The 27,364-nt window shown below is 47.1% G+C and overlaps 2 protein-coding genes across 2 annotated transcripts in view; both read right to left on the minus strand.

Annotated features, from left to right (window-relative positions):
- The window catches only part of LOC307090386 (heparan sulfate glucosamine 3-O-sulfotransferase 3B1-like), a gene marked incomplete at its 5' end in the record, with an annotated part of 20,214 nt that extends 14,942 nt beyond the window's left edge, over nucleotides 1-5,272 (minus strand). Inside the window, one exon of the mRNA XM_079757012.1 lies at nucleotides 4,665-5,272. Within this exon, the coding sequence (XP_079613138.1) occupies nucleotides 4,665-5,272 (608 nt within the window). The remainder of the gene's footprint in view (nucleotides 1-4,664) is intronic.
- A 4,478-nt stretch (nucleotides 5,273-9,750) lies between these two features.
- The window catches only part of cox10 (cytochrome c oxidase assembly factor heme A:farnesyltransferase COX10), a 31,412-nt gene continuing 13,798 nt past the window's right edge, over nucleotides 9,751-27,364 (minus strand). The window contains exons 5-7 of the mRNA XM_079757304.1: nucleotides 18,120-18,190; nucleotides 13,475-13,707; nucleotides 9,751-10,770 (exon numbers count right to left, since the gene is read on the minus strand). Coding sequence (XP_079613430.1) covers nucleotides 10,349-10,770; nucleotides 13,475-13,707; nucleotides 18,120-18,190 — 726 coding nt within the window. The 3' untranslated portion in view covers nucleotides 9,751-10,348. The remainder of the gene's footprint in view (nucleotides 10,771-13,474; nucleotides 13,708-18,119; nucleotides 18,191-27,364) is intronic.

A 27,364-nucleotide genomic window follows, 5' to 3' on the forward strand; every position in this document is an offset into this window, starting at 1 on the left:
CCGTGGAGAGGAGAGGAGGGCAGGAGGAGGGGGAGGAGGAGGTGGAGAGGGTTGAGAGAGGGTCGCCTACGTTGGAAACGGGAGCACTCCTGTGGTGAGCCCGTGAATGGGGGTGCAGCCACCCAGAACTGTCCTCGACACGGGACAGCGGCGGCGGGTCCGGCTCTGCTCGCTGGGGAACACCGGGCGCCGCGGCCCCGCCTTTTGATAACGACGTTCAAGTGGCTCACCGACTTCCGCCAGCAACAGCCGAACAAACGCGGCGTTGTTTTTTTTTCCTTCCTTTCTTCCCTCTCGGTCTCAACAGTGCCCCGCCTTGTTTCTTTCTTGTGGGGTTCTCTAAGTGGCCCCTCACCCCCCTTCCACTGCCATCCCCGCCGCCACCACCACCACCACCGCAACCACGGCCACCGCTGCTTTCAAAGGTATGTTTACCTCTGCAGGATTTGGGGTTTTATCACAGACAAGATACAAAGGTTGACCACCGCGAACCCCCCCCTCCACCCTCCCCAACTCAGGCATGGCGCCGTTCCAGACCCATCAGGGGTTTGTGTTTAAAGACCATAACCTTTGATCATCAGCCTCCCCCCCACCCCAGACACACACAAACGCACACACAGAGACTTCTTCACCTAAAGCAAGCTCTGCGGAGTGAATTTGCTCTCTGGTGCTAATACAAGCGTCAACACAATGTGATGAATAAAACAAAACACTTTTTAACAGTGCACATCTCATTGCCAGTGCCAACCTTTGACTTCATGACACAAAAAGTGATTCAACTTATTAACAAATAAAAAAACGCTAGACAACACAACACAGGCACCCTGATCCTAGCCCATAATATACTTCAACTCCAATGAAACAACCAGACCCTCCGTCCCCTCCCCTTATGCATTTCCAGCCAAGTCCCTACGAGCTGAGCGATAAAACACAACACTGGGGCCTCAGTGCCAGGGCCCCACAGCCCAGCCTGTGACCAGAGCCGACGACACGACAGCGAAACCGCAGCCCCCGGTAATTACACATCACAGACCCTTCATAGCCAATAGAGCCAAATGGAATATGAACGGAGAGAAGGAGGGGACACACACCGCAAACTGACAGAAAGACAAGAAGACTGCAGTCAATGAGTAGCCTATTTGTAAATAGCATGTTACCCTCTACTCCTGGGTGGAACGGATACATCAGAATATGCTGCAATTCAATAAGGGACACCAAGCATTCAGGATCTAACGACATTAAAGCATTCCCCAAGCCAACGAAAATAATGCGGAAACAAACACAGTCTGCAGGAGGAATAGCCTTATATATATATACAGCATATCACGTTTACAAGCATCTCCTACAAAAATAACGGCATATATAACTCAATCCCACAAGCTGCCATTTGCTGTCCATTGCCTAACCCTACGAAACAGCTGCCAAAAGAAACTGACAACTTAGGAGTCCTATTCAGTTTCACGCCGCAAGAGCCCTTCGATAGCATAAGCTCTAGTTGACCATCCCTCTCTCTCTCTTGGTGTACCTCTCTCGGGCACTCTCTCTCTCTCTCTCTCTCTCTCTCTCTCTCTCTCTCTCTCTCTCTCTCACTCTCTCTCTCTTCATTGGGTACATTCACAACCTCACCGTTCAAATGTGGAGCCTACCTCCTTATCCAAGCACCCTTCAGTAAAAACGCATATTTCAGGTCAATAAGATGTTTGTCTTTGGCACAAATACAAAACAAAGTGCAATGTACGATGCCAATAATTATTATGTGATTCTGTCTGTGTTTTGATTTGCAATTCATATCTGACACGCAACCCTCTTGCTCTTCCTCGCATTGCGAAGTTGGTGGACTTCCAGGTTCTTAACGTGAGCACCCTTGGCTCCAAGGAGGAGAATGTGGTACGAGCTCACTAGAGGTGTGGAAAGCGGAAAAGATTGTGCAAATATGCAAGCAAGCAGTAGCAGCATTTCTGTCTCGCACGCACAAATCACCCCGAATAATGCCTCACCCTGGCGGAGTCTTACCCCCATGGACTGTATTTCAAGGTTCAAAATGTACATTTTTTAGGATTCCTGTGTAATGGAGTCTCTTGGTGGGACGAAGGCGGTGCATTCCAGTAGTCTCCCCAAGACCTCTCCAGTGTCCAGGGCTCATGATGACTATGTTAGGGGGCTCAGCAATTTATGATTACGCTAGGCTTTCCTATCCCAGTGGATGGTCGCTCAAGATAAATAATCGCCCTAAAACAACTTTCTTGGGGGTATTCTTCTTACCGACTACGTGTAGTAGTGAGCACCAGCTGTTAGGGTGGAATATGCAGCACTTTCAGCAAATCTTCATGGTTAAGATTATCCAGACCATTTGGTGGGGAGCAAAATTATCACATAAGAACATTTTATTCTGTAATAAATAAAGATTTGTCTTTTCTGCATAAGAAGAAGATATTAGTTTCGTTTGCATATGAAGAATATATTTATACTTGGCGTATCAAAAAAAGGACGTAAGTATATGTGATAATATAGGACTATATGTCATCAGACATTTAATTATTAACTAAAACAATTCAAACTTCCTCAAAAGAAAGTTTTTGCTTGAACAAAACTTTTAAAAGCTTTTCAGGCTGCTGAAAAAGAAGCGTGAAAAAACGACACAGCACTTTGTGGAGTGTGTGCGTATGTGAATGTGATATTCTAAGGCCTGCCTGCAGGTACTGAGGCTGGCGTGCTTGTTGATTATTAAAGACAGACCTCAAGTCGGATATTATGCTAGATAAGAACTTGTTTCGTATCTTCCAGGACAAATTATTACGCACATTGCTCACCATGGATTTAACGTCTTTATTCTCACCATGGGTTTAAATTAGTCTTAAACGATACAAGCTGAGTTGCGGTGCTTTGTTTCTAAAAACACATACATTAATAATTACTGGCATCCGATAGCAAGTCGTGTTCCAACCATTTGCATGTGAGAGAATAGTGAACCGAAAGCAAATTTGTAGTAGACAATATCAAAGTAACCCCGCGGTCTCTTCTTAAACTCGGAATGAATCGAGAAGCATGTCTTTATTTCCAGCGCTGCCAACACCCGGGCTTACCATTCATCTTTTCTCTCGTTTTGCTCTACTTTTTGGGGCCCCCTTTAAGGCCTTGCATATTTAACGGGGATCTCCTAAGGCAGTATACCAAATCCGTTTATTCAAACGGCCATGCAATGAAAAGTGGCATTTAGATGGGCTTTTAGTTCAGCCCCTTCCCCATCGGGAAGAAAAGTAAAGATTAAAGCAGAGGGGGAAAAAGGTTTCCATGTTATACAGCAAACATAAACTAAGTTTAGAGTTGATTGAAATAATGTGTAGGAAACGTGATGATGAGTAGGCCTAGTATAAGTATTTAAAATAATGTCTAAATGACAAAAATAGTAGGCTGTATCCCTATATTATTCCAAACAGGACGGAACTAGTATTAATAACTATTAAGAAAATATAGGCTATTGGGCCTGTAGAGTTCCTTCTGGTTCTGTAGAGATCAGTGCGGTCATTGGGGATCGATAAGGCCCTGAGGAAGCCTACTACAACTGAATAACGATCACACGCGATTCCTCGTTTGAGCACAGGGCTGGATCAAATGATCATAAAAAGGTTTGTTGAAAGCCGAGAGGATCTAGCCTGTCTTACAGGTCCTTGCTTTTGAGAATGTTCTCTACACCCAGGGAGCCACTTGGAAGAAAAAAATAAAAATAAAAATGTCAACTTCTATTTCTGTCACTTATATTTCAGAAAAGGGGAGGTTGAATTCAGAACATTTCAGGTGGTCAATGGCTTCTAATCGAGTTTATTGAACTAAAAACACGAGGCCGACATAAACGCCGACCCGAAAGGCGGATTAAAAACGTGCTTCTGAATTTTCAGTTGAATCAGATCTAAACAGGCCTACGTCATTTAAACGAGCATTTGTGCGTAACGACGTGATGATAAAAGTAATCGCATCAAATGTTATCCATTAAACTAAATTGTAGGCCTATGGGTCAATAGGCCTACGCGTATGCCATTTCAAATGTTTAGGCGTATAGCCTACTTGGGCAGACGACGGTGAAAGCAGACCGTGTGTAATGTTGCGCTGCGCCCAATAGAGATCACTGCGCATCGCTGGATCGGGACGGACGGGGGAGCGGAGAGACACGTCGGCCTGCCCCGACGCGTAAAGCTCGACTAAACAGTCGCTTCTTCTTGTAAATAAACCCCATTTATGATTGGAAGCAATTCGATGAAAATAGAAGCTCTAAAACGTGATAGCCCATCTACATAATTCTTCAATTATTATTGTTAGGTTTGGCAAATGATTGTACTTCCCAGGTAATGCTTTGGAATTAACCTAATAGATGAAACAGTGTGTGTGTGTGTGTGTGTGTGTGTGTGTGTGTGTGTGTGTGTGTGTGTGTGTGTGTGTGGGTGTGTGTGTGTGTGTGTGTGTGTGTGTGTGTGCTCATCGAGTTAAAATAAAATAACAGGAAAAATAACGGAACCACATTTCAATTCTAACAAAAGTCGCTAATTAACCACGGGGGCGCGCGATCCACCCAGAAGTCTAGCCAATACGCATTGGAATGCGCCCCATCTTACCCACCCCCCCCCCCCCCCCCAAAAAAAAAAAGTAACCCAGTAAAGACTTGTTTTTACCTGTACCACTCCAGCCCGTTGTTATAATTGCGATCGAAGAAGTGCGGCTCCGCGCCCACGGCCCTGATGTCGGGGTGCACCCGCAGGAACTCCAGCAGCGCCCGCGTGCCCCCCTTCTTCACCCCGATGATGATCGCCTGTGGCAGCTTCTTGCTGCCCGAGCCGTTGGAGAAGCTCGACATGGCGCTGGGCTCGGCGGCGGACCTCTGCTGCTGCTCCCCTCTCATCTCTCCGTCCCAGTCGTCGCTCGTCCTCTCGTCCGTCTCGATCTCGTTGTGGAGCAAGTCTCTGGACACGGCTGTTCTGACGGACGGCTCGTCGTAGTCCGCCTCCACGTCGTCTACCCACGCCTGCTGCTGCGGCTTCACGGGCATGAGTCGGGACATCAGGTCCACTCGGCTGTTCTCGGTCCGCTTGCCCACCGACGACTCGGTGTCCTTGCCCCGGTAACTATCCACCACTAGGCTAGGCATGCCGGAGCAGTAGCCCACGCAGGAGTAGAGCATGTACACCCACAGTAAGAACATGATGCCAAGTAGGAAGAGTTTCTTCTTTACTGGGCTGGACGAGCAAGCATACAGACTTTGGCAAAACAGGCTATATTCCATAAGCCTTTCGAGTGCATACCATATTCCAGCGACGCATATTTGCCCCAAGAAAACGAATAATCGTTTGGTTTCTACAATCCTTGCAAGATTGCTCACATGCCCGATTGGTGTAAAATGTTAAAATAATAAATAAGTCCAAAAAGAATGCTATTCACAGCTCTCAGTTTTTGCTATAAATCCATGAATGAAAAGTCACTGAGCAAAGTTTCACCATAATTAGGGTGTAAACATGGAAGACGGAGAGAGGCTGACACAGAGACGCAATACAGTGGCTTGCCAGAGCCTTCAACCTCCGCGCGCTCCTCCGGCTTGTTTAAGCTCCCCGATGAGAACTAGACCTTATAGAGCGCGAAGGGCGTGCACGTGTGAATGATAGACGCGCGATCCAGCCAATGGGCTTCGGGGAAGATAATTCGTAGCCGCGTCATTGCAGGACCCGTCGAATGGGGAGAGTAGGGGGATGTCTCGACCCGTGGGATCCTCGGACCTGATGTTGCCCACACGGCTCGGGATGGGAATCGTAAGGGTTTTGCTTTGTTTTCTAAGAAACAGAGGTTTAGTTGATAGAGATATATTTGCAAAATATTTATGGCAATTGTGTTAGACGTTTACAATTGAAGACGTAGTTTACTCTAAAGGAAAATGTTGCTGATGTTATATCTAACATTGCAGTTGGAGACATCTGATTTAAAACGTATGAAGTGCACTTTGGAAGTCAGCATTTAACTATAGTTTGGGAGCTACTTTGTTCTTACTTCGTTCTCCCAGTCAGACAGGTTCGTGAACTTGGTTCCTGGAGCGCGATTCCAGGAGCGTGCATGCGCCGCGCGCACGGCCGTGTGCAGGCCTGTCTGTGAGTGTATGTGAGTTTGTGTTCATCAACACACTCATTATTATGTACATTTAATTAACCTAACTCTTCATGAACTATAGAGTCAGACTCGTGTTGCGCATAAATGTCTTAAGATAATATAAACGCACACAGTATATAACTATAGTTATATACTAGTTAATTATAATTAAAACAGACGGCCACTCAAATAATGCCCGCGTTATGGTGAGTTAGGCATTAAACCGTTATATTATTGCCGATAAATGGAGCAGGCAAAACCATAGGACACAACGTACTAAACAGCAATAGTTATAATTATTTTAAAACGAAATAAAAAAGTAATTATAGATTTTATAGAGCCTAAATAAATATATACATGATTTATATTATAAACAATGACCATTCAAATAAGAATGACCTAATAGTACGCATAATAACAGCAGGCTTAACAGCCTTCTCATAATAATAATAAATATTAGCATTCGTTAATTATATTAATTACTACAAAACTGTTATTGTCTTGTATAATTTATATTTTGATCACGTTTTAAGCTAAAACAATCAGTTCATAAGTCTAAAATATTCGACCACCAAAACAAAACATAAGCAGCAAAAACAAAACGCAACTGCGATTCCACTTGGTTTTGGGCAAGCGGCCGTCGGAGTCCACGTCATTAAACTAATGAGGTGAAAGCGCTTGCTAAATAAAAAATATAAACTCCTTTATAAATAAATAAATAAGTAAGTAAATAAATAAGTAAATACAAAAATAGGCCTAATTGCATTTCAGACACCCGAGTCAATGTTTGTGACTTGACCCAGGACCGTGTCAAGCCCCATTATCCTAAATAATCCAATATACCTTTAATTAATTTATATGTATATCGTAGTTGTGCATGTGGTAGATGTTTCGTCATATGTCACCCTCCTGGGTGGAGATTAATAACGGTCAAGCAACTAAAACCTAACCTTTAGTTTATAGGCTCACAATTCCAGGCCCTGATCAATTTTTGCAATCAGGCGCATGGGGCCTGATCCGTATTATTGAGAATAATGACACCAGAGCCCCAAAGGAAAGTTTAAAATTGTTATGTACTTCTTTACAGAGAAGCAAGGTGTGGGAGGATAAAACAACCCATCCATATCCACTATAAGATAATTAGCCCATGTTGGCCCAAGACGTGAATTTCAGGGCAGTGCTGCGAAAAGTGTGTTGTGTGCAGACCTAGTGAACATTTAGAAAACAGGTTGAAAATAAGTCTAAAAGTAGGCTTCGTTGATTTCCTGTCTACTGATAACCCTGTCTTTTTATTTAAAGAGGGTATACGAATTGCTATGTCAGATGATGACGGTCTCTGGCTTATTTTAAAGAGATTAATTGAGGATGGTAGGGCCTATGGATAGGCCTACTAAGGCCTACAAACGACATGGCTGTGATGGAATCGGAGCTTTCCACCGTTTTCAAGTAGGCTTATGTGGGACCACTTAAGTGAAGTCATAATGAACTGCACGGCGGCGGGCGTGGGGCAGAGAGCCGCTCTCTGCTGTCAGACTTCTTGCTGGAGAGCCGCTCTCTGCCTGGAGACACTCTCTCTGCTGGGAGACCCTCTTGCTGGAGAACGCTCCCCTTCACATTCAAAGAGAACATTAAATGAATAATTGATACAGCCACTGATCTCGTTGCGTAAAATGGAGAAGGCAGATATGTATCTGCACTACAGGGAAGGCAACTTGTGCATAACTTAGAACATAAGTTCATAGGAAGTTTTCTTCCGCGGTTATTTGGGTATGTCAATGGAGTCGTTTCTGTTGAGCGTCCCCTTTTCTAAATAAAAAGCACATAAACTTTGAGAACTTCAAACTGTTTTTCAAACCATTTTGCTTAGTGAAAAAAAGTTGTTCAAATAACAATTAGTCAGTCTTCGAAAAATAATAAATTCACTTTAAACCAGTTGGCCTGTGCTGTATATAAATGAACGATTCAAGTTTATATCTATCTTGTCGAAGAGTAGGCTGAAACTGGAAAATATTCCATTTTTTTCTAAGAAAAATATTACCCTGTCAAAACTGTAGCCTATAGGGCAACAGGTGAATGGAATTCAACATAAAGGCTATAGGCCTACCTATATGGAAAGCCGAATGTACTATATATATATATATATATATATATATATATATATATATATATATATATATATATATATATATATATATATATATTCATATATATATATATGAGCCATATCCCACGTAGTCTCTGAACTCGACGACCATCAACATTACCAACAGGAGACTTCAGTGAGGTAAGGACAACGGTATTCCAGACCCAGAGCTAACGCCACCCCGACGGCAACGCCCGCGACATTACTACCCCTACTGGCGTGGAGGTCCCCAAACATGACATCACACCAGACTACATGGAGGTTTGGCCTCGACATTCAATCCTTCTACCACCCCCCTACAGGTCGGGTGAGTTTTTCTTCCCACTTCCACTCCCAAACTGTAACAGCTGGTCCTCCACCCCCACCCCACCCCCACCAACACCACCCTTTGGCCTTCTCTGATATGAAATGCCGTATCCGGTCCGGTCAGACAGTTTACGAGGGCATTAAGAGCTGCAGGTCTCCATGCTTTCACTTGGCCTTGGCTGAATAATCCCTCCCCCCATAGTAGTCCCCTTTTATGGGCAGAGGATGAGGCCAGGGCACACACACACACACAGGGCTCCGTTTCGATGGGCTTTGGGGATGGAAACGTAACCAAATACCAAAACTAGGGTTAAAGAGAGGAAGGGAGGGGTGAGATCCTGGGTTGAGTGACAGGTGCAGAGGTGGGTTGCTAAATAGGGCCAAACGTCGCCAATCTCACCCCGTAAATGTATACTCAAAATTCGCTACAATTACATTTGGTCTTTGGACTCGGTTTAACTATGGAAAAGGAAATATCCGAAATGGGCAGTCGTGAGTCCCAACTTGCGCTTGCTTTTTCAGACAAGCAACTAAGAGAAACCACCAAAATGGAAGATAAGCTATCAAATAGAATAATTTCTGATGCTGCAAATTAGCATTAAAAAATGTGTCACTTTACTTTATGTACGACCATTTAGTCAGAGCAAAAGCTTTCATCCAAGGAGGTAGGGGTCAAGCATGGCACTCCAGATTGCTACAGGTAGACAGGAGACATTAAGGGTTGAATCTCAGGGTAAAGCCCTAATCACAATTCTATCACTTGATAAGTGGCTTGAATGATAAATCAATTAAAAGGTATCAATCAATCAACCCATTGCTGTCCATTAACAGCTGGATTAAGGGACTAATAGTTTCAGCCCTGCATTGAACATGCAGACACCAAGACAACATGTGCCATCAGGGCATATCAACGCTGTGGGTGTCAATAATCTAAATCGAGAACAACGTCAACTGGTCTACCTTAGGTATCAAAAACACAGCCATTGATGAATAATTAAAGGGACTCTAAATAGACTTAACAGAGGACATTAAGGGCAGGTGTGAGTAGCTAAAGATAACTACTAATTACTATTACACACAATGGCAGTTGAGTCATAAAACATTCAGTGCAAGAGAACAACATTTGAGCCTTTTCTTTTGTTAAACAGGTTTAATTATTTCATTACCCTGGAGCAGGTGAACTGTGTTAGATTGAGGTGTTGCAGAAGTCGATGAGGCAGATTACATTATTCCTATATGATTCAATTGATTTCTTAAAAAATAAAATAACTACAGTGGTAGAGCGTGATTCTCTTCTCTGCTAGAACATCAAACATACAAAGCTTTAATCAATAGAATGTCTTACTATTTTTACATCACATACATATGTTTCCTGGGGTCGATTTGCATTTACATAATGCAATGTGTTCCATTTGGAGAATCTTTTGGCTTAAATGCTTCAGTAATGTACATCCAACATCACCTCAAGACCGGTCATATACAGCATAGTGAGGGTGTGGTGGGAAACCATAATAATAAATAGACAACTGTATATACACACACACATGCATACATACATCGAAATTATTACAACCTGATGCAACTCAGGGGTTTCCACCATTCTGAATGTTTTCCGCTGATGAACCGTTTTTGCCAACACAATCCCCGACCTACAATGACGCACCCGTAGGTCGTACAGAACAACACATGCCTGTGTGGGCGAGTGTTCGTCATTCCTCCAGTGCGATATCCGTCTCGACCGCTCAACGTGTGGTCAAGTTGGCGACGGCCGGTGGGTTAGCTGGGCTCGGCAGTGGCGGAGGGCAGATCGGCCCCGCTCTGCTCCTTGGCGGGCTTCTTGCAGGTGAGCGCCAGCAGCAGCAGCATGGGCAGATGCCACAGGCTGCAGAAGAAGAGCTTGCGTGCGCTGCCGCGGTCTGCGCGGTGGTAGAAGCGCAGCGCCAGGTAGCTGATGTACAGGTTGATGGGCAGCGACACAAGCGGGAAGGTCCAGGTGGTGAGGCCGGCCGCGGGCCCCAGGCACGAGAGGCCCACCAGGGCCACGCTGTGCCGCAGGGCCACCCGCCGGCACATGTCCGGGTGGGTGACGGACATCATGCGGTAGCCGCCGCGCGAGTAGTCCTCGCGCAGGTTCCAGCTCAGTGCGTTGAAGTGGGGGAACTGCCAGCTGTACAGGAAGGCCCCCATCAGCAGGGCGGCTGGGGTGGGAGAGGCAGGATGGGCGAGAGAGAGAAGGAACGAGAAGGGAGAGGGGCGTAAACAAAGAGCGGGACAGAGAGGCGAGAGGGCCATAGAGAAAGAGCAGGAAAGGGAGCGAGTCAGTCCAATGTTAATTTGAGGCATTGCAGTACATCTTATATTTTCCCACAAGAGTGTTTTCCTGCAGAAGTGTTGTTTTCCACTGCCCATACACATAGCTCGATCATCTCAACATTGGCTATGTGTTGAGCGTCTCGACATGCAGATGCAAGGCATATGACTCAAAACATCTAGGCCACTTCCCTTCAACCTAAGTAAACACTTTGCATAAATAACCAACAACCAAGAAATCCGTTTCGCATTCTTCTATCAAACTAAGTTAGATGGAAAAGGGAGGGTGTCATTAAACATGCATCAATGCATGCATAGCGAGCACCTTTTGAGGTGTGGTGCAGTCGACCTTTGCACATTGCATTCTGTCAAGAGGGGATCTACCCTGTGGTTATGTACGTGAGAAGGGAAATTTGTCCTCATCGCTGTGCGCAAACAACAACTTGACAATCTGCAGAGGCAGCACAACGCGCGACAAGGGAGGAGTTTTGTTCTCTCATCTTCATACACGTCTGACACTTTAGTAAACGTGTCTGAAATATGTCCAAAAGGTGTTTTAGTGGTTGCCTGGAGTCCATAGCGTGATAAATACATGCATGTAAACACTGCTCTTAGGTAGGGAAGGAGATGATTCAGATCACATGAATCAGGAAAAATGATTCATGTGATAATCAGGATTCTTTGCTTCCACAATATCGTCAGGTTGACAAAAAAGAAAAATGCTCGTCACAAAAACGTAAATATTATCTTTGAGGAAGCAAAATAATGACATGGTCCTGAAGGGGGCGCTATAGAGTATTTGCCAATAATCAATAAGCATCAACTATCAACATTAGAATACATGGCGGACCTGTTAAACCCGAACCCTAGCGTAATACACGCTGAAAAAAAACAAATCACACATAAAATTGCAATATTTACAGAATCGTAAAAAACACATAGAATCGGAAATCCAAAATGGCTGTGATATGGTATTGCGAGGTTCCTGCTGAATACGGTCACTAACTCCAGAGGAGGCGAGGGAGAGGGTGATGGCCCGCCAGGGGAGGCCGTTGGGTTGAACCCGGGAGAAGGGATAGGTCTCTTGAGAGCAGGGGGCAGTCTGAGTGGCCTTGTACAAATCCTTTCTCTGTATTCATCCAGCCTCGATCTTTTGATAACCCCTCAAGTTCATTACGGGGCGGCTGGAGGTGCTGGCGGGGGCTTGGGCTCCTATCAAAGTGAGTCACAGCCCAGGGGGTTCGAGAAGCCGCTGTGAATAGCGTGAATGGCATAAGTTGCTATGGGTTTCAACAGCACCCCCTCTCGAAACGAGCGGCCGCACAACAGCTATCAAAGAACCGCTTTCTGCGCCGGGCATAAAGGTATCATGGAGTCATGATTAACTTTGTGTTGAGAGCCCACCTCGAAATGTGGATGACGAGGAGTGTACACCTGTGAGGTGTGTGTGTCTGTGTGTGTGTGTGTGTGTGTGTGTGTGTGTGTGTGTGTGTGTGTGTGTGTGTGTGTGTGTGTGTGTGTGTGTGTGTGTGTGTGTGTGTGTGTGTGTGTGTGTGTGTGTGTGTGTGTGTGTGTGTGTGTGTGTTTTGGGGCTTTTCCAGTGCCAGACTGACGACACAGTTCAACAAACGCAGACACTAGAAATACATGTGTCGACATTCCAGACGGTTGTTTTCTGTCCAAATGTTCCTAAATGTCTTCCTGCCGATGTCCAACTGAGCTTGCAGGACGGCTAAAAGATGCAGAGTGCCTGGAAACAACCGTGGCTTGTCGTGTGATGTCATCACTAACCCCGTAGCCCCACTGCGTCCCTCCAGAGGATCTCAAGCTCTCTGGTGTCCCGATATGGACATATGAACCGGGCTAACGCATCGCTGATGCTGTTTTTTGACTTAAAACGGCTTAAAAACGGGTTCTCACGGACACTCCGTGGTCTTGCCCTTGCGTTTTACATTCCTCTCAGCGTGCTGGGTTTTCACAGCGCAACGTGTGAGACATGAATGAATGACAAACCAAAGGGTGTGACGAGCCTGTGAGCAGGTTAACCTGTGGCAACCTCTGGAGCAAATGCAAAACCTGACGCTACGTACGTCAAGCCCCTCATGCGCATGTTATTCCCCTCACGCATACACTATGCCCCATGACGCACTCACAGACATCATACCAAAGGCACATACTCAATGCCACGCACATACGCCCTGTCAATTGGGCATTAGTATGCCAATGTTGTGGGCACATATTTTGGACTTTTCCGTTTGTTTCTGTCCATGTGTTTCTGTCCGTGTGTATTAGTATGCGTGTGTCTGTGTCCGTGTGTGTGTGTGTGTGTCTGTCCGTGTGTCTGTTCGGTTAGTATGCATGTGTCTCTGAGCGTGTGTGCGCGTGTGTGTCTGTTCGGTTAGTATGCATGTGTCTCTGAGCGTGTGTGTGTGTGTGTGTGTGTGTGTCTGTCCGGTTAGTATGCATGTGTCTCTGAGTGTGTGTGTGTGTGTGTGTGTGTGTGTGTGTGTGTGTGTGTGTGTGTGTGTGTGTGTGTGTGTGTGTGTGTGTGTGTGTGTGTGTGTGTGTGTGTGTGTGTGTGTGTGTGGGTACCTGGGTCAAGGCTCCCGGTGGCTGCAGTCCAGCCCATGACGGGGGGGATGGCGCCCACCACCGCCCCCACCCAGGTGTTGACGATGCTGAGCCTCTTCAGGGGGGTGTAGCAGCAGGTGTACAGGAAGATGTTCAGGGCCCCCAGGAACCCCGTGAGGGGGTTGACGGCCAGCGTGAGCAGGGCCACGCCCGGCACGCCGCAGGCCAGGGCGAAGGAGACGGCGTGCAGAGGGCTGATGGGGTGAAAGGCAGAGAGAGATTATTTATTTAGCATTTTATACATGATTTTTTTATCTTATTTTACTTAGAGAGAACGGACTGGGTTTAAAAAAGATAGACAAAAAGGAACAACAAAAACATCCCTGAGTCCCTAGTGTATTTGTTTTAATTGGTTCTACTTTTAGCTATACCCTCATTTGACATCACACAATCTTTGTTTTAAAAAGCTTTGTAAATAAAGTTCATTCGTATGTGAAACAAATCAAATGCACACCTATTAAAACAAAAGCTCCCCTGCAACAGTAGGAACATCGGCTGAAAAGTCACAAGGGCGTCTGATGAATAAAGATGAGAGGATAATGGTCCACCACACACACAGACTGATACACAGAGATGCAAACCACACACCCACACCAAATCAACAACAGAGTCTCCAAGCAGAGGGGCTCAGAAGAAGCGTTTCTGATAATAGTTTGTCAGGGATGAAAGTAGTGTGGTGAGACAAAGTGCACGTGCCCGTGCTTACAAGATCAAAACAGGGCACGGCGGAAACCACAGCGGCTCGCGCTTGGAAACGGGGGAAGACTGCACACTCATCTTCCTCCTCCTCCTCCTCCCTGTCTTTTATTAAAAGCAGGGATGCCCAGAGTCTGGTTCAAATCCACCAGTAAACGCTCACCAGTAAATTAAAGAAGAAGGAAGAGATTAAAATCTTGACCAAAGGCAGGCCCCATTTTCTTCTGAAAGCAAACAGGTGGCTCTTATTTTGGCGTGCTGCCGAAGCGGGGAGATTGGGGCATTAATGTGATTAGTGGTGTTATGACTGTTAAATGTGGGCTGAGGTGGGGCCGTGCAGGCTGGCTGTTGGGCTGGCTATAATCTGGCCCTGGGCTCGCTCAGGGGGGGGCTGCGTACTAGGGGAAGGGAGGGGAGTGCGTCACAGGGAACTAAAGAGTAGCTCCTGTCCTTGGCTTTTAGAGGGTGACACGGCCAGGCTCTTAATGCCAGGTGGGTAATGGAAACACAAAATGGGAGCGTGATGTGGCCATCCAGGAATTTGGACCCGGGATGAGACCCGAGAGCGATGAAGGCAGCGAACTCCTCTGATGTTTAATTTGTTGGTCTTTTGCACTTTTTTTGGAGTTATTTGATGAAGCCATCGAAAGATAAAGCCTAACATGCGTTGGAGAGAAGGCACGGTGATTGGGGGCTTTGTGAACCTTTTTATTAAGGCCGTTAATGTGCACAGAGCTTGTCGAGGCCGAGAAACAGCCCCTTTTCGTAGGGCATACGGGGAGCCGAGTGGACTGGTGTGTGTGTGTGTGGAGCAAAGTGAATCGCGTATATTCCAAAGACAGCGTATATTCTGCAGCGCCACATGTCGTGCCCTCAAACTACTGCCTCGCTTCCTACTACAACACAGGCGCAGAAGATGCTACTCGGTGAGGGAAGTGAGGGAAGCCGATTTGCCTGCCGTGCCTATAGCGAAAGGACACTACACAGATGGTGATAGGGACGTGGAAAGAATCTGGCTATCGTTTGCACATCAACCACGTTGTACTGGAGCAACTGAGTGTGCGTGGTTTGTTTACGGAATTGGCACTGGTTTATTTTTCCTGTATTTTTGAGACTGGTCTTCTTCATTTCATGGCCAATAAGTTTAATTATTTACCATTTAGTCAGTTCATATCAGAAGGTTTCATTTAGAGCAAATTACAGTGAATGCAGATACAGGTCTAGGATTACAATTCTTGCTCAAGGAAGCCTACAGGTTAGGCAGCGGACAAGTATGGAATCGAACCCGGTACCTTGCGGGTGGTTATCAAACAACCAACTACACTCTCCTGCCCCCCTGCCACACTCTAATTATAAATCAAGCAGCATAATCAAGTGTCACCAGGCTCCATGTCGATGTAATAAGGGCAACAACCAACAGCCTTACTCAGACGCAGATCCGCTCACAAGAGGCAGAGGCCCTCCAGGACAGCAGAAGAACAAGGGGCCCCATCGTCTAGTCGGCGGTAAACACAATGGAGGGGACGATACAGAGAATGTGTAGAATGTGCACTTCTGACGGCTTGTTTGACAAGAGAGTGCAGCAGCCCAGCTGCTCCCTGTCTGGCCACAAGCTGTGTGTATGAGTGTGTGTGTGTTTATGGAAGGAGAGGTCCGATAGGGAGAGCGTGAAAGCGGGCAAGAGATAAACGTGCGCGCTAAAGAGCCAGTCGAGCGCACACACCCACACACACACAAACACAAACACCTCTCTCTGTCAACGTCACCAGGTCAACGCACATCACTGACTGGGAGAGGCTGCGGAGGGTTCAAAGGTCGTCCAGTGTTTACAGCAGGAGAGAACACTCACGGCGACTGACTCACAAGCACGCCTTTCAAACAGCACGCCCATGGGGAATTCCTGAAGCTATGTGGAGATACCCCCCCTCCCCAGACATATAGAAACCTGGCCACAACATCACGTTGCTTGGTGTCAGGTTTTAAGCGCATCCTCAGACAGCGGGTGGATAAACAAGATTCTGGCAGCTCTTAGTGGAACGGGCCCAGAAAAACTGATGTTTTTGATTGTACAAATAACTTTTTAAATTTACTTTTCCTTTATTTTTTTCTACATTAATTGCAGCATCTCAGGCTTGGCAACTTGAGGCCGAAGTCATGATTTCAATTAACTTGCGAATAATTGTGCAGCCCTGACTGGACCTGAGTGGAAGCTGGCTCCATGGCGGTCATACTCATTAATCCTCAGTAGTGAACTATGAGAGGGAGGGAAAGGGTTCTTGTACAAAACTCTTGTACAATTAGAAATGTTTGGACAGGCTTGGTTGCGAGAGGGTGTGCCACCCTCCGTCAACACACCGGTTGCCTTTGTCGCACCTGAATGAAATGAAACGAGAGCTGAGGAGTGTTTGTAAGCCTCTTGCCAAAGGGATGTGGTAAATTACAATACTCGGGGAGGTGTGTGTGTGTTGCGCTCTGCATGCGGTTGTGCGCACATGTGTGTGCGCACAACCGCATGTATATGTGCGTGTGTGCACGCGTGTGCACGCGTGTGCACGCGTGTGCATGTGTGCGAGCATGGCAGGGTTCCACAAGGGGGTACCTAATGAGAGGGCCCGGTAACAGAGTCCGTCTCGGGGGGGAGCGAGGGGTTTACCACTCACCAATACAGGGGTTATTTGCCATCTCTAACAGTGCAGCAAGATGGAACAGAACACAACCTACCCACGTATTCATCTAGTCATCTGGCCTCGCAGTGAGATTGTGTTACACACCTGGTGTGTGTGTGTGTGTGTGTGTGTGTGTGTGTGTGTATTGTTGTGTGTGTATACACACAACAATGCACAGCCACCATTGAATGTTGTACGTCCTGGCACTTGTACATTGCACTTATTCAAGGTACTTAATTGTGTAGCATCTACAGTAGCTGCTATCATTGCTTTACACGGGGAATGGGTTAGCCTAGCGATTGTAATACTTGCACTTGGTTCTATGAACATCTTTACTGTACCGACAGCGATATATTGTTTCACTTCTTATGACAAATTCACTTATTGTAACAAATGCACTTATTGTAAGTCGCTTTGGATAAAAGCGTCTGCTAAATGCCCTAAATGTAAATGTGTGTGTGTGTGTGTGTGTGTGTGTGTGTGTGTGTGTGTGTGTGTGTGTGTGTGTGTGTGTGTGTGTGTGTGTGTGTGTGTGTGTGTGTGTGTGTGATGATTGACATTGGCATGCTATTTTGGTCCTTGGCCAGTTAAGGACCTGTTATGTCAATGGTTGTAGGGAGGAGTGTAAATAGGGCCGATAGGAGTGCTCTAGTACTGCTGTTGTTTTGAAAGTGTGTACTGATTATAATAATAATCAGGGAGGGCAGGAAAAAAAACAGGAGCAGCTTATATATCCGGTTCTGTTATAGATTAGGACTGATGTATGGACATGAATGGCAGCGATAAGATGGGTACGATATCCATTTCGATACTTCAATAAGGGGGAATTAAAGTGCATTTGGTCACACCCCGATTGGTAGGGTAGAGAAATGGCTCAAGTTGGATAACCATGTTGCTGCAATGCTTTTCCAACACTCAATTCTACACCCTATCCCATCTCTGTTTTATAATGTTGGATTTGAATATTTTCTCATTTTGCACATGCATCCATCCAGTGTCCAGAAGATGCAACAAACAATCAAAGCATGCAATACAAATTGGAGAAACAGAAAAACTGAATCTATTGAGAGGTGAAAATGTAGGGAAGAAAAGAGGAATAGGCCTCGACGTGCACGGGGAAAGTCCAGAGCGAGCACTTTCACTGGGTCACGTCATTCTTAAAGTTCATTCTTTAATATTTATTTGATTGAATTTGTATTTTTGAATCCAAAGCAAATGTAACAGTGAAAAAAGTGAAACTGTACCTGATCTGTCCCCGGACGAGAGGGCGGTTCTTGGTGCGGTTCATGTTGGAGTCGAAGGGCACCTCAAAGTACTGCGGAGACAAAGGGGAACAGCTGGGTCAATGCGAGAGTCACATCCAGAAGGATAGAATGACAGACAAGACACCGGGAGACAAGAGTCAGACAATGTTGGCCCAGTAAGCACAGTGCTTTCTAAGCCACATGGCTCCAAAAGCGCGCAGTCGTCCACAGAGCCAGATGTGGGTTAGACACAGTGATGCTGACAACACATGACACATTGGACGCGTTGTTCCATTATTATCTGTTAATAAGGCCTCATGAGGCCGAACATGAGAGGGGATGCATCTTTTTTAAACACAAGCACATTAAAAAAGACAGGCTTGGAAAGGCTTGCAAAGCTTAAATATGGAAAACAACGCTGAGGCTGCAGTACCACATTTTAATTCAAATTGATTTTAAATAAAGGAATGTCATGGAAACGAACAAGCCCCAATAAGGATTCGTCCATGTGGAACGGTAATACTGCACTAACCCTAACTCCTATACGCAGGGGGAGTACCTCAAGGAAACACTCTCTCTACAGAGAACCACAGCACTCTGGAGGGCTGAAGGCAGTAAGTGCATGATGGAGGGTGAAGCACAAGGTGAAAGGGTATTAGGGAAGCAGTGTGTTCCGGCCTCCACAACGATGTGAAAAACGACTTTTTCGTCCTGTTCCTTTTTTTTTTATGGTCAGGGCTGGAGGAGTACGCTTCAAAGTGGCCCCGGGAGATTGCCGATGTGTGACTAAAATGCAAACACATGGGCCGCTTAAACGCAGGAACTATATAATCTGTTGAGTGTGCAAATAGCCTTTGTGTGTGTCTGTGTGTGGTTGTGTGGACACACAGGGCTAATGAAGAAAACAGAAAGGGTCTCTCCCACACACACACACACACACACACACACACACACAACACACACACTTGCCAGAGGACATCAGGAACCATAACCCAAGGAATATCTCTAGGCATGAGTATTTAAGGGGGAACCGTAAATACGTCCCACGTTTAACGTCTAATAAAGAGTCAAACTACTTTGCTCCTTCTCGGCACCCATCCTCCTCTTCCCCCTTCCATTTACAGCCCACTTGACAGATCAGAAAACATCCCTAGGCTAAATAGCCACCGCGCAGACGGCGATATCGCAGCGTTAACGGCATGTGGCCGTTAACGCTGCACAAGGGCTGCAGGGGAGTCTGCGCCTTAAATGATGAAGATGGTGGCGAGTTGTTTTAGTGTGGGAGTAAAAAGCCTGACTGTGGAAAGGATCACCGTTAACCCGCTCTGTACTGCTTCACCGATACTCTGGAAAGTACCTTCACAGTCTTGTACCGGAGAACAGTTCACCTGTGATCAATGCAGAGAGGCCCTGCAGAGTGAGGCCTCGCTCGGCTCATTTCAAAAGCAGCATTTGCATGATAACAGCTCTGGAGGACCGGGTTCCCCCTTTGATAGCCCTGCCTGCGGCACTTAAAGAGGTGCAGGGGGGCGGAGGAAATATGATGTCTCTCATTTGGTTTAAGTTGCCTTCTGGGACTGAAGTGGAACTCGAATCACCCCCTCAAAAACCACCCAGTGTGAGTGCTTAAAGCTGGCGGTAAAAAAAGGGTTTTTCTCTCCCCCCGTCTCTGTCGAGGCTCCGATGGAATTCCGCCTGCGGTTCTTTTTTTTGCATGGCCGTTGCTCTGTGGACCCCGAGCCAGAGACCTGGTTTCAGAGCCAACTAGCGGGACTCTCTAGAACTCCTGACTCCGGGCCGGGGGCTGGGAGTGGGTGAGCTAGTGCACAGCTGTGACGGGCTGTGGGCCCCCGGAGGCCCCCTGGCCAGAGGTGTTAATTCCATTTCCTGGGTCAGGAAACGCGTCAAGGAGGTCAGGGGCCACGTGAGAGAAGTACAGTCTGTACTGTTGGGGGCCCAGCCTGAGGAGAGGTGGGGGCCCCGGAGCGTAGCAGGGCCCCGGTTCCGTGGGCGACTGTGGTCTCTGCCGGCCGTAGCCTGGGCGTGGCGGCCCAAAGGAGACATATCAAAATGAAGGAATCCCCTCTCCCAATGGCGTCTTACTGAACTAATAGATGCTACGCTGTACAGAAAGACAGAGATCTGGGACATTTCTGGCCGGGCTTGCAAGGTGCGGGCGGGGATGTAGGGAGGGAGGTATGGCGTGGGGCCCCTAAACGGCAGTTTAGGGGCCACAGCAGAGCGGAGGGGAAAGAGGACAAGATGGAACAGTTTTATCTGAACAAAACACTCAAGACTGCAGTGGAGGCCGCTTTAATAAGCGGCGGTGATGATTTCGGGTCGCATCTTGTTGTGATGCCTCACCTCCCACTCTCCCCCTCTCTCTCTCGCCCCTTCTGAGTCAGAGGTGGCTCATCTGGATCCCATCAGCGGAGCGCACCGTGTCATTATTTCCGCCCAGAGCCAGCGCGTGGTGCAGTGTCAAGTCATTAAAATCAATTGGGGTGTTTTTTTTTTACATTGCACTGTTGCACAGGTATGGGGGCAAGACAGCAGCCTGCCTAGCGGGTTCCACTCACAGATGAAAGGTGCTGGGTTTGATGCCCCAAGGCCCATAAACTAGCAATTGGCATCCTTGAGCATAATGACCCACCTCCACCTACTCGTGAAAAACCCATACCTACAAGCGGCTGTTAAATTAAATTCAAATGATTAACAAGTTAATTGCAGGTAGACCGAGGGGTTGGACCGAAGTGTATTTTTGAGGTGAAGGGGAGTCATACGTCATATTGCGTTTGCAAATCATTCTTGTACAACACACCTTCAATATAGTCCAATTCTGCGATTTATTAAAATATGTCCACAGCACATTGACAGTTTTATGATATTCGTTGGCTCCCCTGATACACATATGGGGTCGCGGGATATTACGTACCTATGATTTAAACTTTTTACAATCGAAAAGCTTTAAAAAGTCCTCTGTACACCAAGATACTGGGTAAGGACATATGGCCAAGAGCAGATGGGTGGGAATTAACTTCAACCAAATAGCCTTTGATGAAAATAAATGTATAATTATTATACATTACAATTAATCATCTGGTGGATCTATGCTTGCAGATTCCTTACTTAATTGTCAAAATAGATAGTAAAGATAGTTTGCAGAGTGCAAATCAACGCATACAAGTAGAGCCGCACAAAATCTCACTATAATATTGATATTTTGCCATTAAACTATACAACACATGTCCCCCATGTGTTTCGGAAGCGCTAATGAGCCACAAAGGCCACATAAATGACTTCCTTCTGGCTTTTTGTCATTTCACAGCAGAGCGCGCCGAGGGGCCTCACGCGGCTCCTATCCCACGGTGCTTCGCCAGCGATGAAACTATAATAGCGAAGCTCCTGTACGTGCTTCACTGTATCATCCCCACCGAGGTGAGCTCGCTGGAGCACACTGGAAGCTAGGGCTCGCCGCCGCTGCTGCTTCCAATTATAAAACACACACACACACACACACACACACACACACGCACAGACGCGCCTACACACACACAAAACCAACCCGTAACTGCGGGTACAATTATCCGCCAGATGATAGAACGGAAAAGCGAGGCGAGACCAAAGCAAGAGAGCAGAGGTGGAGGGGAGGTGCAGCTGCCAGATCCTCAGGGCTATCAAAGACAGAACGTGATCCACCCCGACCAGCTACCGAGGCTCACAATTGATAACAGGCTGCAGGCCGGTGCTTCCCGTCGTCAAGTGCACGCCGAACGAAGACAACTTTGGGCTTTGGTATCGCATTCATATTTTAGAACGGTATAAAAGCCCTAAGCACAGACACACACACACACACAACCAGACGCAGACACACACACAAACACAGAGCATCTGCTCAATAGAGGGTTCTGATATTTGACACAGATGCGCACACCACACGGTCGCCTTGTGAAGTCTTTCAAAGAGTTACAAAGTCGTTACAAAATAGCTGTAACGATCCTGTAAGTACCTCCTCAACGGCAGAATCCACATGCAGAACACCACTCAAAAATTTGTGCATCCGGTTCAGCTTTTTTTTTCCTTTTTGGGAGCAGGGGAGGGGGTGTGTGGATTCAACCACACATTCGTTTTTTAATGGTGTACCAGCCGCTTCCGGTGTTTCGAATGGCAGAGAGGGAGGGGTTCCAGAAATCACACACACACGACCGACGCACTCCTACAGTCGACTAATCAAACACATCAACAGGTAGGCAACTGTAGGTCGGGGGAACAAAGGGAAGAAGGGTGTGAGAGAGAAAGAGAAGAAAAAAAGGGGGATGCAATGACTAAACACCTGCCATATTGTGTTTACACGAGCGGCAGGTGTGTGTTTCCTGACTCAAAGCGAGCGCTGAGCGTGCACACACACACACACACACACACAGCTGCTGCGCGGCCTTGGCTCCACAGGGGAACATCAGCTGGCAAGCACGTCCCGCCATTCCTCCCCTACCTCTGAGCAACCCAGGTGCAAATAAAAGGACAAAAACGTTCACATGCCATCCGTTTGCACGTGCGGGCCTACGAATGGCGGACGTCCTTTCTTCATGCAGCACACCATGAAAATCAGGGAAAAGCCTGCTTTCTATATCGACCAGGAACTCTGTGTCTGATCGACTGCTTGGCGAAGAGCAACAGATTCACATAGATTAGGGGTTTCCAAAGTGGATTCCAAGGCGCTGGCAAAAAAACTGAAAAAAAAAAAAAACGCTTTGATGAGTAAAATGGAAAAACGCAGAAATTAAATAGACAACACATGCGAATGGACCGGCCCCGGACACAGAGCCAAACTGAGCCAGACTAAGGGTATTACGGGGTGACCATGAAAATAAAAGTTGTTCTTACTGCAGCCATTGAAAAGCTTTTAGTGACTTATGAGTCAAGTTGAATAGCCTTGGAGCGATGACAACGACGCTGTGGACGATTAACACATTTGGCTGGAAGATCCTGTTTACCAGATTACGGTGGTCTCAGAGTGCCCATTAACCTGAGGTAGCAACGCGGCCCTAACGATCCCACTGTGAGGCGTTTAGGAGATAACGCGCTGAGCACAGCCAGAGAAGACGCGCTGCGAGAGACACGGGCGTGGGAGGACGCTTCGATTTGGACAGAATGGAACAAGGTGACTTCAAAAGATAAGACATAAAAAAGGAGGATGGGTTGAGAGAAACATGGGGAGTATAGAGGGTGCTTGACTCCCAGCCGAAAGGCTCTGGGACACCAATGTCCAAGTCCAACCTGTTAGGAAACTAATGCCCAACTAATAACCTGCCCACTCATTAATGAGGAGTGTTACAAACTGTACGCTCAAAACTAATTTCTCTATCGTTTTGATGAATGACTAAATGGCAAGTTAGAAAGATGCAACATAACTAAAATGGCAGCCGGAAGTATGGGTTGAGGATGGGGTGCACGGGTGATCCAGCCAGTGTAAAACCAGATTGGAACTGGTACCAATACAAAAAGAGGATACGTGTGCGTGGGAAAGGAAGCCCTCGAGAGACTGTGGCAACCTCCCGGTAGAATGGCCTTTGGACAGGAGAGGATATTAATGGCCTAAACCTGGGCTGACCTGGCAGTGACGGCCTCAGCATTATCGCTCCACTCCTGCAGTCAGAGTTAGTGTCGAAGTAGTGTTTTTTTTTTGTGTGATTCATCCAAACCAAACCGGGATATATATCATTTCTACCAGCTTCCACAGTTAACAAAAAACGCTGAACGATGCAAAGCCTGCTGCCCGAGGTCCCAAGACATCCGGTGCCGAGTGCTTAACTCTCATCACAGGGGGAAATAAAAAACTATTTATTTTGCACCCAGGGTAGCCATAGGCTAGGAGATAAAGCGGGAGACAGCGTCGGGGTCTGGAATGCGACTTGCGAGACAGCTGGCAGATGTTTCGGGAGTTTGGAGGGCGTTCTGATCCCGAGACGTGATGCAATGACAGGCGGATCGCTTGGTGCGATCCGAACATGAAAACCATTTTGGTCTGTATGCGATCAGCTGCCTGCGAGGAGGAGGAGGAATATTCGAGAAAGGAAGGGGGAAAAAAGACCGGCATAACCTTTGAACCACACATCTCTTCCCCAGCTGCAAGGCCCATTTTAGAGGCACTGCAATGGCAACACATGCATGTAGTGGAACCATTTTATATGTAGCCTGGGAGCCCCCCAAGCAGATGTAGCCGGCCAAGACACTAACAACGCGCTCGGCCAAATCTCTCACACAGGTGCAATGTACTTTTAGCCGTGCAGTCATTGTGCGTCTCGTTTGGGTTTTCCTTCGGCACCACGGCCCCGAGACTGCATTACTTTGTCTGGCCGACAGAGTGGGTCACATCTCCCTCTTGGCTGTGCATGTAAAACTATATACCCCCTTCCCCATCACACACACACACACACTCCAATCCCTCCCTTTATATGGCTGTTTAAAGCTGTTGGCAGACGTTCAGCTGGCATCGCCTGGTCCGTGATTAATGGCCCGAGTGTGGGACAGTGAAGTGCTAAACTGTCCTCATGTTAATCAGCCAATTAATGCTGAGCAGAGCAGCATTACCTCTGCCCTGCTGATAATCAGTCCCTTCGGCTGCCACGGCCGAGCCAAGCCAGGCCTGCAGGGCAGAGGCAGCCCGGGCCCCCGCACTGACCCACAAAGAGGTAAGAGGGGACAGCGTAGTAGGAGAGGACAAAACTGGAGCTGAAATACTGGGTTTACTTCACCTAAAAGCGGAGGGTTTTAGTGCGGGTGGTCTCATTGAACAAAACATAAGTGGCTGTATACTATTTTTCCATCTATGGATTTTCAGGACATTCTAGAGAGATGAACGTCGTCTCTTTCAATGCAACGCTCGAGACGGTGTGCTGAGCTGCTCCGGTGGGAGCAGTGTCTCGTAGGTGAATTATCTGTCATAAACAATCACGACTCTCATCCGTTTTGCAGCGTCGTTGGGCAGGAAGCGCCGCCTCCCGACTGTGAAAGGAGTTTTGGGTTACACGGTGGAACTCGCCACGCCGTGCTCATCGAATGATGATTATGACTGCAAATCTCTGGCACGGCGCTGGGAGGGAGGTCAGTTGGCAACGGTTGCATCTGGTCTTGTTTATTTTGCATGATATAAATAATATTCCTGTCAGAATATGAATTCTTCCCTTGAACCCTTTGTAACTTTTTACATTAAAGGCTTTGAGACATTCGAAAAAGAAAAACAATTACCGGCGACTACAAGGAAGTGGTGAGGTGCCGTCTGCCACACAACTAAATGAAACATTATGAACCACCCACCAACTAAGGCCGACCTAACCAGAAAACTAAACACACAGCTCCCTGGACGACATGCTCATTTTCACCCATCTGTAAACACCTTCGATTGCGCTAATACGAAAAATCCCTTTCTTCTGGTTGGCCGGCTATGTCTTCCCTCCGATTAAGTTAACATTCTGACTAAGCCAAGGGCATTTTTCTGTTGTTTCCCGGGCCGGTGTCCATGTAGCACCACGTTGGAAGGGAGGGTGGGTGGGTGTGATGTGAGCAGCCAAGGCCTGGCTGTGCCGGTCCATGCCGTGTGTGGTCAAGACACTTGTTTAAAAAGCAAAATATAAACAGCCTCTTTCCGCTGTCATTGGGCATTTGGAAAATGACCCCGGACGGTGTGAGTGACATGGCATGCCTTTGGAAAAGGCCTCTCAACGGTCGGAGCCGCTGCGGTTGAAAAGGAGTCCTGTGCATGACTGCGTGTGTATGTTGGAGAGAATGCGAGTGTTTAGATTATTCTTCCCCAGCTGTGTCTAACCGCAGGCCCTGACTGTGCTGCGTCTGTGTGTGAGTGTGTGTGTATAGAGATGGCGGGGGTACAGACAGACAGACAGTCTGCATCTCCAGTTTAGCCGGCCATTAAAACACGGCACAGGGGTGGAATATACGCCTTGGCCCTCCTTACGGGCTGACAGCAGTTATCAGCACCTCTGGTGGGGCTTGTGTCCAGGCCCTAGGCTCTGGTGACCCGTGGCTAAATCCACTCCTTCGGTCTGGACAGACTCATCCATCATTTCATCAGGTCCTTCAAATCATGATCAAGGCGAACAAGGGAGGGGGAGGGACCAAAACCCTGCAGATACCCCAATTCTCACACCTTTGTCCTCTACACTGTTTAGTCTCTGAAGGCATTCAAGCAGCCGACATCAGAAACACTTTACATAGCGAGTTCACAACGCCGCCGGGTCAAATCCAAGGGAAGATTGCCATTAATAAAGTAGGGCAGTGTGAAGATAAGACTTAATGCATGGTGTGTGTGTGGTGAAACGGACCAACAGCATGGAGCACACAAGTCTCCCCCTCCTTTTCTGTACATTTTGTACTCAACGTCTACATGCATTCCATAATAAGCTTTCACTTCTCTGTTTTCGCTGCAGTTATGCAGAAGAAACATCCAGAAGAATGTTTCTCAGCCTTATTCCTGGACGGTCTCTGGCGTGCCGTTGGACCGTGGACGTGCCGGGACATGGGTCACGGGGCCCGCGTCCATCATCCTCCTGAGAGCGGAGCGCCGCCGCTGCAGAGGAGGCCCGACCCGCTGTGTGGACATTCCTCAATCAGGCTAACCTTTCTTCTACCGGGCCGCCTTCTGTGTGCCTGCATGTCGTGCAAAAGTAAACATCTGATAGCGGTTAAGGCAGGAGGGTCGTGCGGCTCTCCAAGAGGAGGCAGCCTTTAGGATAACGCTGGTGGGGGGAGGGGGGGCGGGCATGACTCAACTACAAGTAAACAAAGAAAAGGGTGGGCGACGTTTTCGTGAAGATCTGTCAAAAGGTTGAATTTGTGATATTTTGTTCAAATTTAGGTTGAACCATTTTTGTGTAAATGAAACTTCAAAGGCTTCAATTGGTTCATCAGGGAGGGGGTTAGGGGTAGGGCTCGAAATGTGGGAGGAACTGAAGAATGTTCGACCGGCATTATAATTTGATACTAGCAAACATATTGTTTTTCAGCTGCATAAGGACACAAAAAAAACTCAAATTGTTGGCCCACTTGCTTATTGTATTAGTTGCACCATTGTGTGCGCGCATGGGGTACCAAGTTTGCCAAACACAAAAAAGGACCAAAGCAGAGACCATAGAAAAGTGATTAAAATTGTGTCCGGGGGGTTTGACCCTTCCTTGCTTGCTTCGCTGGGAGGGAGGACAGAACACAGTCCCTGTCAGCGTCTGTCCTCC

This window comes from Pollachius pollachius (genome assembly GCF_949987615.1).
Source record: "Pollachius pollachius genome assembly, chromosome: 19".
Classification (NCBI taxonomy): domain Eukaryota; kingdom Metazoa; phylum Chordata; class Actinopteri; order Gadiformes; family Gadidae; genus Pollachius; species Pollachius pollachius.